At 43.2% G+C, this 15,788-nt stretch overlaps 1 protein-coding gene across 4 annotated transcripts in view; it reads right to left on the minus strand.

Moving 5' to 3' along the window:
• Window positions 1-15,788, minus strand: part of Pdpk1 (3-phosphoinositide dependent protein kinase 1) — a 75,377-nt gene that overhangs the window by 17,794 nt on the left and 41,795 nt on the right. For all 4 annotated transcript variants that reach the window (XM_031353216.1, XM_031353217.1, XM_031353219.1 and 1 more), the window contains exons 2-7: window positions 14,751-15,020; window positions 10,836-10,878; window positions 10,430-10,567; window positions 5,022-5,166; window positions 4,080-4,177; window positions 1,750-1,825 (exon numbers count right to left, since the gene is read on the minus strand). In XM_031353216.1, the coding sequence (XP_031209076.1) occupies window positions 1,750-1,825; window positions 4,080-4,177; window positions 5,022-5,166; window positions 10,430-10,567; window positions 10,836-10,878; window positions 14,751-15,020 (770 nt within the window). The remainder of the gene's footprint in view (window positions 1-1,749; window positions 1,826-4,079; window positions 4,178-5,021; window positions 5,167-10,429; window positions 10,568-10,835; window positions 10,879-14,750; window positions 15,021-15,788) is intronic.

Below are 15,788 nucleotides of genomic sequence, written 5' to 3' on the forward strand. Positions count from 1 at the left end.
AAAAAAAAAAAAAAAAAAAAAAAAAAAAAAAACAAAAATTCAAAAGCAAGAGACACAGTGATGGCTCTCTCAAAACACTGTTCTGTCTGCATAATTTCCTCTATCCACGTTTTATATATCATAGAAAACAAGAACTCCACACAGCAAACATACGTATACATCCTCCCTGCATATGGATGGCTCACGTGCCCGACTCCCTAGAGCCCGGAGTTGGCACACTCACCATACCAGGAAGAACTGACAGGAAGGAAAGCTGTGCAAACTGCTAGATCAGGACCCTTACAAGAGGCCAAGCAGCTGGGGGGGGGTGGCTACTAAACCAGATATAAACCAGTTTAGCTCAAGACAAGAAGCACCTAGCCATATCTTCAAGGAACAGACTCTGTCTCCTGGACCTGCTCTCCAAACCTTGATTCTATACCCTAAGGTTGCTCCTTAGTCTCAAAGACCATGCCTTTGACTAGCATGACCTTAGGTCATTGTCTCCCTCCAGAACATCCCTTCTTTACTTTCTAACTTTTGTCTCTAAACAAACAAACAAACAAGTGGATGGAAGGATGAATCTAATCCCTATCCCTTGGAGACTGGAGAGATGGCTCCGTGGTTAAGAGTGCTGATTGCTCTTCCAAGGACGTAGGTTCCATTCCAAGAACCTACTTGGTGTTTTGCAACCATCCTAACTCCAGTTCCCCAGTTCCAAGGTATCTGACATTATCTCGTAGTCTCCATGGGTCCCACACATGCATATGGTACACAGACAAACTTGTAGGCAAAACACCCACACAAAAAAAGCAAAACAAAACCTGTTCCAGTGCCAGTCCCTGCATCACTCTACACACTCAATGCTCCTCCTATTCATGAATGAGACCACCACCAAGGTCCAGCCACATCTCTCAAAAAATCTCAATGCTATGACCACTGCCAGGTCTACTCCAGGACTATATACTCTGGGCTAGAAATTCCTTCTGTCCCTTCAGGGCTTCTATCCACCTCTAAAGAATCCATAACACATCTGGGCAGTGGTGGTGCACGCCTTTAATCCCAGCACTTGGGAGGAAGAGTCAGGCAGATTTCTGAGTTTGAGGCCTGGTCTACAGAGTGACAGCCAAGCCAGGGCTACACAGAGAAACCCTGTCTCGAAAAACCGAAAAAACAAACAAACAAACAAACAAACAAAAACAAAAAAACAAAAAAAAAGATCCACAACACTACAATAAGCACATGCGTACTACAATCCTGTGGTATGGCAGCCACATTTGTCCACTGGATGGCTTTCTACCCAAAAGCAACAATCGGCAAGAAATTATAAATTATAAAAGTAGAATGCATACATATCAAAGAAAAAGCAAATGTTAAAAAAAAAGCAGAAGACTAATGTCTTTGGGTCTCACTATGTGTCTCTGGCTGGTCTAGAACCTGCTATATAGACTAAAATGGCTTTGAATTCAGAGCTATACCTGCCTCTGACTCAGAGTATTGGAATGAAAGGCAAGCACCATTAAGCCCAACCATTTTTGCTTGTTTAGCCACAAGGTTTTACCATGTATCCCAGTCTGGATTTATACCCATGATCCTCCTAACTCATCCTCTGAGATGCTGGGATTATAAGGGATTTATTGCTCTACTGGGCTCATATTTCACTAGTTAAGACCTACTAAAGTTTCTCTTTCAAACAGTAATTCCTTATGATTAACCAAGTAGATGTCACAGAGAGAAGAGAAGGGCAGCTGCATTACAACAAGTTATTACCTTTTACACGCCGACTTCTCTGTGAGCAGCTCTGGAGAGACGTACTGTGCTGTTCCTACGAATGAGTTGGCCCTGGCTAGAAAGTGGGGACGGAAGAAGAAATGTCACACTTGAAAATGCAATCTGTGGACCCCCACCACACTGCCCTTCTTATGTATTCTTCAAGGTATCCACATCTAACTATATACATGGAAGCTGGTCGTCAGCTAAGCTGGTCACCTGGGATAGACTGAGCCATCATGGACCTACCTAAGGATACCTACTGGACCCTATCCACCTGGCACTCCTACCTAACACCCAACTGCAGGAGGGACTCATCATATTCATCCATCATCGTGTCACTAAAGCAAAGTAATGTGAGGGTAAGGATCCTGTCTGTGGTACACTTCACTGGACTGGTAGCACCTAAATATACACAGAACACACAACAGGCAAAAACCAACAGCTACAGATCAGAAATCATCCTCTTTTTAGTCACCACTAGTTTTGGAACTCAGAGTACTAGGGCAATGAGACTAGGGCTTCTAGCCCAGGAACCCTCTACATTCCACTGCCTGTAATCCTGGCCAATGAGACAGCCATCTGCAAACTAAGGGTGAATACCATCTGCTCTGAACCCACCTCAGAGTCCATCTCCCATCTACTCCAGACTTCTGAGGAGCATGAGAACTCAGCTTCCATGTAGCAGGTAGAGCAGGGCTACATTGTTATACTTTTAAAAGTAGTTACAGAGTACTACTTTTGAGTCAGTGCTATGCTGACTCATCAAATTCTGAAGAAAATCTACACAAAGAAAGAAATGCCCAAAGCACAGCCTAGGTAAACAGCTCATTCAGGATACAGATACAGCCTAGTTCCAGGTTTCAGGCAGGCACAATGAGCAAACAGACAGACTCTCCCCACAAGGAAGAGTTAAGAAGATGGGGTGGCTATTTGGTTGAACTTTTTAATGGATAATGTTCAAGACTAATACAGGGTCATACCAACCCTATAAAGTAGCTTTGTTGGACAGACAGATGACTACTACTTACTAGGAATGAGTCAATCAGATACAGGTATCAGGGCATCTCAGCAGAGCAAGAAGGAGCAGCAAGGGCACCATGCTATGCCTGTGGAAGCCTCTTTCCTCAAAGACAAGGCCTGCTATCTCCAAAGAGTGGTATCATATGTTACCAGTACAGGACGGGTGCACAGAAGTGAAGAACATATAAAATTTGACAATGAGCACGCATGGGAACAGCAAAGTTCCATGAAGGGAAGCCAGCAGGCCATCTCCTGCATGCAGTACCATGTGAACAAAACCTGTCTCATTACCTGGACTTTCTATTTAGCCCCAGCTGCAATCATCTCTGGCTCCCGCTTGCTGGCTGGCTATTTGTGGAGACAGGCCAAAGTCTACTGCACTATGTTCTTGCATGTTCTTTTCCAAAAAGTAGCCATACCCATAGCCATAAAAGCACATACTACAAAGTTCTTATCAACTCTTCCTTCCACTAACACAACTGCTCCAAGCCTGTGGCCAACCATATCCCACAGTACCTTACTTAATAGTCTTTCTCTCTCACATTGAGACCCCAAGTATAGGCAAAAAGGCCAGGCAGCTCTGAAGAATCGCATGCATCTTAGAATCAAAGATCCTTTACAAGGTCATTATTAACTTTCCAGCTTTCCTTCCCCCCAGAAGTATCATCAGTGGGTTACTGTCTCTACTCAATGCTATGGCACAGTCCTCAGGTGTCTAATTGTTCTCTTTTCTATACCTCCAGATAAGCAGTTTTTCTATCTCCTGAGGATGTCAATGACAAGCCATCCTACTTTTCTGGACTAAAGAGATTCCCCTGATAGTAAAAGCATTAGAAAGTGATCCACTGCTATATGCTAACTCTGAACAGGACTTGGAAAGGTGGTGATTATAAACAAGTAGAATTTTCTTAGAATCTTCCTTAGGCTGCCTGGGCCATCACAGGCAGCTGTACGTATCAGATGGGGAGACAGAAGGATAGGTGAGAGGAAGGCAATGGAATCCAGGATGTGCTCCACAAGACACCACCTGCAATATATATACGTGCCACCAATTCTACCCCTAGTTCACAAGTGACCTGACATGATGTTCTATGGAGCAAGAAGTAGCAGAGTTTGGTCCTTCTCCTATGACTAGAGTTCACAAACTGAACAAAAGGAGTCAAAAGGAATCTCTGTATTAGTGATAATGACTATACAATGCAACATGTGGCTCAAAGCTACTCTCAGCTCAGAACAGGGCTCTAAAAAAAAAAAAAAAAACCAAACCAAACCAAACCAAACCAAACAAACAAAAAACCATAACATACCTTGTTTGCTCTCTGGGGATAACACTTTTGCTGTTCCAAAATCTGTGATCTGGATGTGCATGTCTTCATTTAACAAAATGTTTTCTGGTTTAAGGTCTCTGTAAAAGAATTTTACCTTTGAGATGAAATGTTTAAAAGTAGCAGTTTAATCCCAGCACTTGGGAGGCAGAGGCAGGTGGATTTCTGAGTTCGAGGCCAGCCTGGTCTACAGAGTGAGTTCCAGGACAGCCAGGGCTACACAGAGAAACCCCATCTCAAAAAACAAATAACAACAACAAAAAAAGTAGCAGTTTAAAAGTTTAAAAATGCTCAACATTTTGTTGGAAACAAAATTAAGTGATGAATCTTTACCTTTACAAGACTAAAAACCAAGAACCCAAGCCCAAAGTTCACATCAAACAAGTTATCAACAGCACAGGATACATGCCTCAAAGTCATTCTATAACTGTATCACTTCATCTTTATAAAGCATGTGAGTTACTACAAATTTAACAACTCTGCCCTCCAATGGTGGACCTTGCTTACTTCGTCTACTACTTTTAGTAACATATTATTGAACTTATTTTCTTAATTCATAAAGCACAGTTGTAATTTGCCTCTTACCAATATGAGTAAAAAATGTGACCAGAATTATTAAATACAAAAGTTGCAACTGACAAAATAAAAAGCACCAAACATCCAAGCTGCTAGTGTCACAGAAGACACCTCACCCAACTGATGACTTAGATATATATTTTCAAAGTGCAAGATCCTTTTACTTCCAGCCTGTTTACAGCTTTCTCAGTGAGCCACCATCTGAAAATACCTACATTAGAATTTATATAAGGCCAGCCAATGAGCACCCCAGAGGACTTGTGTGGATTACTTGTACACATCAGAGCCACTGGCCCTAATCATTACAGGAACTGTGCTATACACATTATCTGGGGCAGTATCCATTACCTGTGAATGATGCCCTTGCCATGCAAGTATTCTAAAGCAGACACAATCTCAGCCGTGTAAAACCGGGTACAGGTCTCATCAAATGAACCAATTTTGCGGATGTATTTAAGTAGCTCTCCATTTTTGGCATAACTGAGGCCAAAATCTGAGTATTTTGTAGTTAAGGAAGAATGGAAAATTTTTTTTTCTAAAATTTAACCTTAAAAGTCCTGTAAGAACTTTCTTTTCATCAAATGCAAACTGAAGGTACATGTGCTCCAAGAGCAGTTGCCCCAAAAAGGGTCAGATCCAGGCCCCAGCTCCAAGACCAGGTGCCAGAACAGAATTTCTAAGACACAGTCTCTGGGGCTGATGAGATGGCTCAGCAGGCAAGAGCACTGACTGCTCTTCTGAAGGTTGTGAGTTCAAATCTCAGCAACCACAATCACCTGTAATGAAATCTGACACCCTCTTCTGGCGGTCCAAAGACAGCTACAGTGTGCTCATAATAATAAATAAATCTTTAAAAAAAAAAAAAGCACAGTCCCTAAAAAAAAAAAACCATGGACAGCACCTTTCCAGCCCAGGTGCCCTTCTAGACAAATGGTCCCAGAGGCCGCTATGGCCTATGAAAGGAAGCCTCTAGGTGGCAATTGGATCAGTAGACCAGGGCCAAGGTACCAACATGTGAGTGGCTTTAAGGCACACAGTTCTGAAGATAAGAGTCCTAACAGAACCCTGAATGACTACCACCATTGTGAGCCTTGCCTGAACTTGCTGTATTCCATGGGCTGGGCTAACAGTCATTCTAGGCATAAAAGTGTCATGCTTTATAACAATTTTAGTTTTCTAAGTCAGTTAATTTGGGAAACATCTGCTGGGGAGATGAGAAATAACTACTATTGGCAATTCCATGCTGGAATGTGTTCTGCTCATGCTCTCCTTTGAAGGGAACTGAAGATTGACAACAAACAGCTCCAAATGACTATTTTTCTCCAAAGCACTAAACATTTGAGTTTCTTACTGGAAATCTCCAGGTACCGACCTTTTGGTAGCCTGGGGCCCCAAGGGCCCAAATATTGACTAAATTAAGTAGCAATGATGAGGCCAAGCTTGAAATTCATTCAAGAAGCCAAGGTGGACTTCTTGCTCTTTTCTGGCTTTTGTCTGCAAAGGCAGTGCTGTCAGCAAGGAAGAAGCCAAGAAGCCTGAAGCTCTAGGTAAGGAAATAACCCAGAAGAGACAGGAATACAACCAAAGCTGGTAAAGATGCCCCTGGCAGGGCCATCTCTGACAACCTATGCCTCTCAACTCAAGACAAAGTCTGTCAGAGACCTGAAACAAGTACTATGGAGAACAGAATAGTACTATGTACTATGGGTCGGGTCTCCTGTCTGATCCCTCAAAAGGAAGGCTGATGCCTTGTCCTGGCTAGTTTTGTGTCAGCTTGACTCTCAACTGAAAAACTACCTTAAGATTTGCCTGTAGGCAAGTCTCTAGTACACTTTCTGAATTAGTACTGATTGGTGTGGGAAGGCCTAGCCCGTTGTGGGTGGTACCAACCCTGGGGAAGTGATCTTGGGGTATACAGGCTGAGAAAGCCATAGGGAGCAAAATAGTAAGTAAGCAGCACTCCTCCATGGCTTCTGCAACAGCTCCCGTCTGAGGTTTCTGCCCTGATTTACTACTGTCTTGACATTCCTCAGGGAAGGACTATGGTGTGGAACTCTAAGCTGAAATAAACCCTTTCCTTCCCAAGTTGTTCATGGTCGTGGTGTTTTATTACGGCAGTAGAAACACTAAGACATGTCATGGAGCCACTAGTTCTAGCCTAACACAGGCTGACAGCAGGGCCTTGCTAGTTAGGAGCCCAGGTATAAGGCCACACTTTTGATCATGGGGTCAAGAGAACAGTGGGTAACCTCTCACTCTTTCCAGCTTCACAGTTCTGCTCTTTATCTGACCCTTCACTGGTTCCTGATCCCTGTGAGAGGAACACCTTTGGGTCTCAGCTCAGAAGGGAAGCAGAGGCAAGTTGTAGCTCTTAAATATAGCAGGTGCCTGGGATTATTTATCAAGCTGATGGTGCTCTGTAGTTATAACCTTCCCCACTCCAGAATGTTCTGGTTGAGAGATTAAGCAACTGACTCAAATTCACAAAGAAAACAATTGACAGGACCAGAACCCAGTCCTCTGGTCAGAAGCAATGGCCCTGACTCCGTGCAACAAATGAGGCATCACAAGGACAAGTGGGTGTAGATTGGTGTGGTGGGAACTCAAAGATAGTACAGTGAAAAACAGCTAAGTCTGAGTGAAAAGGAAGGTTCCCTACTATTTGGGCTGTGATCAAACCAGGACTATGCCAAGATAGGGAAACCTTGTGCTCGACCTAGCCTCGGGACTCACTTTTCCAGAGTCCCATAGTATATCTGATGAAGAACCCTCAGTAGTCCCTGTGTGATCCATCTGTCTGTTTTCAATCTATGGCAGAGGTATCCCCAGGCTCTGCCTCATCTCAACATGTTCTGAATGAGTCTGGGTTCAACCTGAGTCTCTTGAAGGTAGTGAAAGGAGAATGAATATACAAGGACTAGTCCCTCTCCTCCACTTGAAATTATGACATGAAGGGCAGTGTCATCTCATATCTGGCATTTCTTCATGCAAAAAGTTTCATTTTTCTTTCATAATACAATGTATAGTAAGGATTATCAGTAAGGCAGAAGTCATTGCATCTCAGAATGAGCAAGTAGGAGAGCCATTATGACCCTTTGGATCTTAGACCAAGGACAGTATGTGCCATTAGACAAAAACTCTAGTTCTTTCCACCTGAACTGATATGGCCAGTCTCATTTGGAATTTTATAGCAAGAACATTCTGGTCTGCCTTCTGAGCTCTGATCCTACCACTGTGTCCCTGACAGAAGATAAAGTCATTGTGATTGGCTCAGTCTTAGTTATCCAGTCTTAATGAAACCTGGGTGTCTCAAGGGTGTATAGGACTAGAAGACTTAGTTTCCAGGTAGTAGAAGTGTGAAGTGGTTAAGATCTTTAAGAAGCAGAGTTTATTGACATGTCTGTGGGTTACTGAGCTCCTGAGACTCACTGGTCATTGGAAAGTACCCAAACAAGATTGCCATGAAAGAAGCAAACCCAAGCACACCTACTCAACTATACTTCCTGGCTTGAGATGTAATCCTTTTTTCACACATGGTCCACTATTCACTATATACAGGGCTACACCATGCACCATGCATCCATCCCATCTGGACACTCAGCCTCCAAACTGTGAACTACACAAATCTCTTCCCTTCAAAGAGCTAGATGCCTCAGGCACTTTGTAGCAATGACGCAAAGCTGACTAGTCACAGAGCTTCAAGGCCAATAAAAAAACATTGTTCTGAACACTGGCAGAAAACGTTAGGCCTTTAGACAGGAACAATTCTGGGTCAAAATTTTTGAAGCAAGGGGGTGGGGGGGACTTGAGGGTGAAGAACTCAAGGAGAGGGGACCAGGAAGGCAGCAGGCAACATTTGGAATATAAATAAATGCAAAAAAAAAAAAAAAAAAAAAAAAGGTTTAGGCCTGGGCCTGAACCTCCATCTGGTAACTACAGATTTCATGGACTCAAAAAGGAGTACTTTCATGCACAGGGAACATGAAAGAGGAATCAACACAGGTTCAGAGAGACATGTAATGAAATATAAAGAGACTACTGACAGCTGCTGTGTGAGCCATGACAGCAGAAGTGGAGGACAGGGATACTGGGACCAGTAAGCCCTATCTGCTCTAAAGACCACCACCATCAGCACATCTGTTCTCCTGAATCCTATTGGACCTTCCACCAGTACTCTCTAAGCAGGCCCTCTGGAGAGAGCCCATTTGGTCTGTCTCTGCTTGCCTTGCCTTTGTCATGAACTTTGCCCCAAGAAACTGCCTGTCCAACTTTCAATAACTTGCTCAAGGGCTAATCCTTTAACCAGGCACAGGCCACATACTAGATTGCCTGGCTGGCAACTGGGCAGACCCTCATCAGAACCTATGTGATCTGTGGCCTGAGTCTCCATGCTCTCAGAGGTTTCATCTGGGTAGCTAGACAAGTGGGTGACAACTCTTATCTGCATATTGCCTCCTCAGAATGGGCCCACTCAGACCTCAAACAAGCACCACATGCATCACATGACAACCGACTCCCTTCTAGACACTAGCCAGTCTCTCTGGGCTTAGTTACAATGTAGACCAACCAGGCCCTGAAGGCAAACACCAGCAGACACCTAACCCTGCTTTCCCCAAGCCTAGACCACAAGCTATCAGGGTCAGAGCAAACCCCATACTCCTCCACACTAGGAGAAAAACCACAACTGCTATCAGTAATTCACAGCTCAGGGAGCTGGCTCACTGTGGGCCCCACATGCTCCTGCCCTCATATATCTACAGGGCTCAACGACTGACTCACACTCCAGACACCCACACCTGTCCTTCCAATTTGTCCTGCTACCTGGACATTTGTGACATAGTTTTTAATAGTCTGTGCACAAGCTCTCCCAAAGTATAATCAATCCCACAAAGAAGGAAGAGCCCCCCTTATCAGCATTGTGCTTATCCCCTGTAAATAAGTACTTCAAAATGGAAGAATGGAGGGATTCTCTATTCACAACCTGATACATTTAGCAGAAACTAGAGTTGTCATTAAAAGTGAAAGCAGATGGAGGGAGTGTTGGTGCATGCCTTCAATCTCAGCACCTGGGGGTGAGAGGCCAATCTGGTCTACATAGTGAGTTCCAGAACAGCCAGGGCTATGTAGTGAAACCTTGGGGGGTGAGACAATAAATAAATAAAAAGGAGGAGAAAAGGAATGTGGGCAAACAGCAATGAACATACATGCAAGGTAAATCTGCTGGAGAGGCAGGCTGAATAGCCCTAGGAGCTGGAGGGGCTGAGCAAGCCCAGCAGACAAAGCTTCAGGAGGATAGCACTCTGGGCTCCTGTAAGTCACTCCTGAACTTCTTCAATACCCAGTCAAGTTGTCCTTCTTACAAAACTCAGTAACTTGGGATAGAAGCCTAAAGAGGCCCATGATCATTTTTTCCTCTCAGGCCCTCAACTTTTTAAAAGCAGATGTCGGTAATACTTAACAGACACTCCAGACAGAACATTTACTAGAGGAATGAAGAAACATTTCTACATCAATATCCAGCAACCACAGCTAAAACAGCAGTCCATTAAGTACAACATTTATCAATAAACACCTTAACACTGTGGGCATGATGGTGAGCCTCAGCCATGTGCTGGCACTGTCTACTGCCTCCACGGTCTCAGTCCCCACAGGGACTGTGCTGTGCCCTTTCCTTTCAAGGAACAGACAATACAGCCGCTCGTCTAAAACACAAGGTAGTTTCAGACCATGGTTTGCACTGACCATGCAAAGGATACACAGCTTTTCGTCGTCCTGAAATGTAAAGTAAAGTTTCACAAAGAAGGGGTGATCCAGGCGTGACATCACATCTCTCTCTCTAGTTACATACGGGACTTTGTTTTCTTTTATAATATGACGTTTCTCTAGAATTTTAACTTAAGGTAAGAAAGAAGTGAGTTTACTAACATTAGTAAATGTAAACAAACAGACAAACAACAACAAAACCCAGTAAAATTTTAAAGGTAACTGGCATAAACTGAAGTTGTCCCAAAACCACCCACCCAAGGTTAGAAGGTTTGAAGACTAACCTTGTCATAGGTTCTAAAGTCAGCACAGGCCCTGCAACTACCCAGGTTGCCGTATGTATAAAAGTGGCACTACCCCTGAATCCCAGACACACAGCTCACTGGAGTTAGCACTTACTAGCATATTCTCTGGAAGTGGCCAGTTCTCGGGCCAGAACAACCTAGTTTGGGGAGAAAAAAAACAAAAAACAAAAAACAATGTAATAATGAGATCAGTCTAATAAGCAACTGTCTCCCTGTACAGGCTGCCCAGCCTACACACACGATTTGAAATTACATTTCAAGTTACACTGGATTCTGTACTAACAAATATCAGGAAGCCACTGCTTGTGTTTGTATGTTCTAATAGTTAACAGCAGCATGATAGCAAACATGAAATGGTAAACAGTGATTGTGCCATTGTTTTCAAAAGTTCATATCAGCCAGCTACTAAAAGTTCTCATAGTACAGTAAAAATATAAATTTAAGAACCAATAGGCATAGTATTGCACATCTATGCATCATTAACACTTGGGAGCCAGAGACAAGAAGAGTCTAAGCTCCGAGCAACCTGGGTTACACAGTGAGACCCTGTTTCAAACCCTCTATCCCAAACAAAAAAAAAAGGAATTTGGTTGACTGACATGTCCTAATACTACCACAAGTAGCTACTAGAATTTCCTTCAGAAAAATTTCAAGAATATGTCTTTTTAGCCAGGCAGTGACAGCACATGCCTTTACTCTCAGCACTCAGGAGACAAAAGGATCTCCGAGTATGTGGACAGCCTGGTCTACAGATGAAGTTCCAGATTAGCCAAGGCTACACAGAGAAACCTTTCTCAAAAAACAAAACAAAACAAAGAGAGAAAAGAAAAGAGCCAGGCAGTGATAGCACATGCCTTTAATCCCAGCACTTGGGAGGCAGAGGTAGGGCGGATTTCTGAGTTTGAGGCCAGCCTAGTCTATACAGAGAAACCTTGTCTCGAAAAACCAAAAAAAAAAAAAAAAAAAAAAAAAAAAAAAAGAAAGAAAGAAAGAAAGGAAGGAAGGAAGGAAGGAAGGAAGGAAGAAGACAAAACAAACAAAAAAGAAAAAAGAATGTGTTATTAATATAGATCCTAATAAAAAGGTGCCCTTGACTTAGGCTTCTCATCCATTTGCTGTCATACATTTCATTTGATAGCATGAGCATAGTTATGACTCTAATGTGTACCAAGAGGCAAAACAGCATAGAACAAACCATCTTTATAGAATGTTCTCCATACAGAGCACATCTGCCTGTGCTCAGACTCCACCCACTTCAGGACACAGTCCTAGCAAACCCTAGGCACATCTGAGGTAGATAATAGACTTGAAAAAAAAAAAAAAGGCTTTTCCCCAACATAGTCAATAAATATAAATGTGTGTGTGTGTGTGTGTGTGTGTGTGTGTGTGTGTGTTTAAGAAGCTTGCAATGATGGACTGATAACCAAAGTGCAAATGAAACATGCCTCTAAGAAATCACTGGGCCTGGGGAAAAGAAGCCAGGTGACCTGGCTTCTGGTTGTAAGTTACATCCTGGGACAGAGCTCCCTAGAAACAATCCTGGAAAAGCACTCTGAGATGCCCATGCCACCAGGAACAAGGAAGGACTGGATGTATTTAAGTAGAAAGAACTCAAAAAACTTTCTGAGGAGTACACTGCATAAACTGACTCCCAGGCTGTAGTAGTATTCTTCCCCTGGGATGGAGATTATCTATATTCACATCCCTTCATGGACATGTATACATGTTCTCCTATGTATGAATAGGAGAGGAGCAGCCAGAAAGGACCATGTTTTACTGGGCGGGGTGGAGGAGGTTGCCATTTGAGATAGGGTCTCACTATGTAACCTTGGCTGGCCTGGGCTGGAGCATACTATGTAGACCAGACTGGCCTTGAACTCATAGAGATCCACCTGTTTTAGCCCCCTGAGTGATAGGATTAAAGTCATGTGCCATCATGCCCAGCTTGTGATCAGATTTCTAAACTTAGCATTTCATAAGCAGGTTTCCTACAGAACAGAGGCTTCTAAAGAAGTGCATGGGACGTGGTACTCCATGTCACCAGGGGTGACGTCATTACTATCTTGGATGTGACAGAGTACTTGGGAGCCTGTCTGCTCTCTAGCACTAGTTTCAGGCTCTGCCAAGTGAATATCCTGTGCAATCTGGTAACTGTATGTCCTTTATTTCTCCCCTGAAAACCCAATTTAAGTGTTTGCTATTTCAAGACTGGAGAGATGAATCAGTGTGACTCCTAACTTGAGATCCAGAGCTACAGAGATTGCCAAGAGCCAGGAAGGAGCCTGCAGCTTACAGTGCTTTCTCTCCCAGGGGCCTCATGGCATGAGTTCAAAATGGCACTGAACAAGGATGGCTGTGCCACCAGGAAGAAGGGTGCCTAATTTACAGCCCTGTGAAGGTAAATATAAAGCAGTAAACTGAGAAAAAGAAGAACTTCACTACAATATCCTCTCTGGCTGAGTGCAACCCCACAGAGCTCGAGCTGCTCTCCTTCTGCAAGGCGTGCTGAGTACCAAAGACACAGGGAGTGATCTTCATGGTTGGAGGATTTTCTCACAAGGCCATAATCCTTTAACATTACTTCACCAGAGTTACTAATTAAGACCTAAACCTTACAGTGCAAGAGCCAACAAAGTCAATTTAAAATGAGATGTTAGGAATGTAAGTAAGCTGTATTTTATGTTTTGTTTTGTTTTTTTAGAATCTTCATGAATGTAAAAAAAGAGTAAGAAAAAATTTTCACCCAGTCATGGTGACACTCATCTTTCATGGATGTACTGAGAAGACAGAGGCAGGTACATAAAAGCTTTGGGCTAGTTAGGGCTAGGTAGTCAGACCTTGTTAAAAAAATAAAATTAAAAAATACTAGATAAATCTTAAAAAAGAAAAAAAAAATCAGGCTGGTAAGATGGCTCAGTGGATAAGAGTACCGACTGCTCTTCCAAAGGTCCTGAGTTCAAATCCCAGCAACCACATGGTGGCTCACAACCATCTATAATGAGATCTGAAGCTATAGTGTACTCATCTATAATAATAAATAAATCTTAAAAAAAAATCTAAAGGGCTGGAGAAATGAGCACTGACTGTTCTTCCTGGAGGCCTGAGTTCAATTCCCAGCAACCATATGGTGACTCACATCCATTTGTTAATGGGATCTGATCCCCCCTTGTGGTATGCCCGAAGACAGCAACAGTGTACTCATATACATAAAATAAATAAATCTTAAAATAAATAAAAAAGACAAGAAGAAAACACAATTTCTCATATGTAATCTTCAAAAAGTCAGGTTGTTTAGGAACTCTCCCAAAGTTATGAGCCTCTGAAACTATCCTGGAGTGCCTATTTCAGACTGGAGTTGGAACATAGAAATCTGTTTCATTGGAAAATGTTTTGAATTGTGAGTGACGCATGCCTGGACCACTCTGTAGCAATAACCCACTTGGCCTGGGAGTTAGAACAAAAAATCTGAAGGCCAACTCTCCAACTAATACTTACCATCATAAGTTTTAGGTGCTAAAGCAAACAAACAAAAACAGGTCAGGGTTGGGGGGTAATCACCGATTGTTTCCAAAAGTCTCCAAAGAGATACTAACTCTGATACTAACTTTTAATCTAAGGAATTTTTAGCTTCCTATGGCCTGTCCATTAAGACAGGAAGACACAGAGCAAAAATCAACAAATGCTTTTGTTTACTTATTTGCTTTTGAGACAGGCATTTAATATGTTGCCAAGTAGGCCTTCAAAAGTCCAGGTTCAAACTCCTCTGCCTCAGCCTCCTGAGTATAGGAAATAAAGGTATGTGCCAAAACAGACAAAATCCAGTTTAACCATTTTCTTCAGGTGGTCAGCTAGGGTAAGTATGCTCCCTCCAAGACTCTAGTGACATGCACAGCAGCAGATAACCCACAGGGACACAGCGAGAAAATCCCTAGTCAGGAGTTCTCAGTACTCAGTGATCCCAAGAGAACTCTGTGCTCAACAAGCATCAGCAGCAGAGGGACATACTCACTGTTGAAAAAGAGCCCTCGCCAAGAATTTTCCCAAACTTGAAGTCTTCAGGGCGTTTCTTGCGAGGCTGTGGTGGCAGCTGGGCAGGGTGCTGCTGCAAGGGGTTGGTGCTTGGTCGGGCTTCAGCTGTGGTGCCGTCCATGGTGGATCCCTGCCTGCTAACGCCACTAGGAATGCCAGGGGACGAGCTGGGCTCAGTCTGGGACCTCACCATTGATGGGGATGGGCAGGAACATAGCACCACACTGGACTGAATGGGCACAGCGTCATACTGTAGACACAGAAGAAAGAGGTAAGAGTCAAATGGCTCTATTGTCCTGAGCAGATGAACCAAGTATAAGCACTTTATGATACTGCTGAAGGCAGGACAGTACATCTGATCTGGGTGTTCACTGGAGCCAAAGTCCTTCCCTCCCTCTCCCTTGCTCATATTCAGGCATATTCTCACATCTCTTCTTAGCACTACTCCAACCACTCCCCAAGGCCAGGCTAAGGAAAGCAGACATAACATTGAACATTTGTAATTCTGGAGTATGTTTACTTTATACAAAGACATCCAATGCTGGCAAGACTTATGCTAAAGCAAGAATACTCGTACAATTATGGCTGGCACCCAAAACGGGCGTTACTGTTAAAATGCTTTTGGAAAGCAATTTGGCAACTGTCAACAAAATGATTATAGAACTGTCAATGGGACAGAAATATGAAAGATGAGAGGAAGGACACAGTTAAAGTTGGAAGCATAAGCCAGGTGTGGTAGTGCAGACCTGAAACCCTAGCATGCAGAAAATCATGGCTTCTGAGGCAGCCTGGGCTATATAGCAAGATCCTGCACCTAAAAAAGGAAGTGCGGGGGAGGGGGGGGAAGACATCACTGAGAAAGAAAATAAGTTTTCAGAGCTAAACTGGCAGTATGTAAACATTGTATCCACATCTATAAATGCCTTCTTTTCAACTCTGCCTTTGGCATATCCTCATAGTGGTTGGTGACACCATCCTAACTGTAAGACTGAGGAGACTATAGCTCAGTCAGTAAACT

The sequence above is a fragment of the Mastomys coucha genome, unplaced genomic scaffold, assembly GCF_008632895.1.
Source record: "Mastomys coucha isolate ucsf_1 unplaced genomic scaffold, UCSF_Mcou_1 pScaffold5, whole genome shotgun sequence".
Taxonomy (NCBI): Eukaryota; Metazoa; Chordata; class Mammalia; order Rodentia; family Muridae; genus Mastomys; species Mastomys coucha.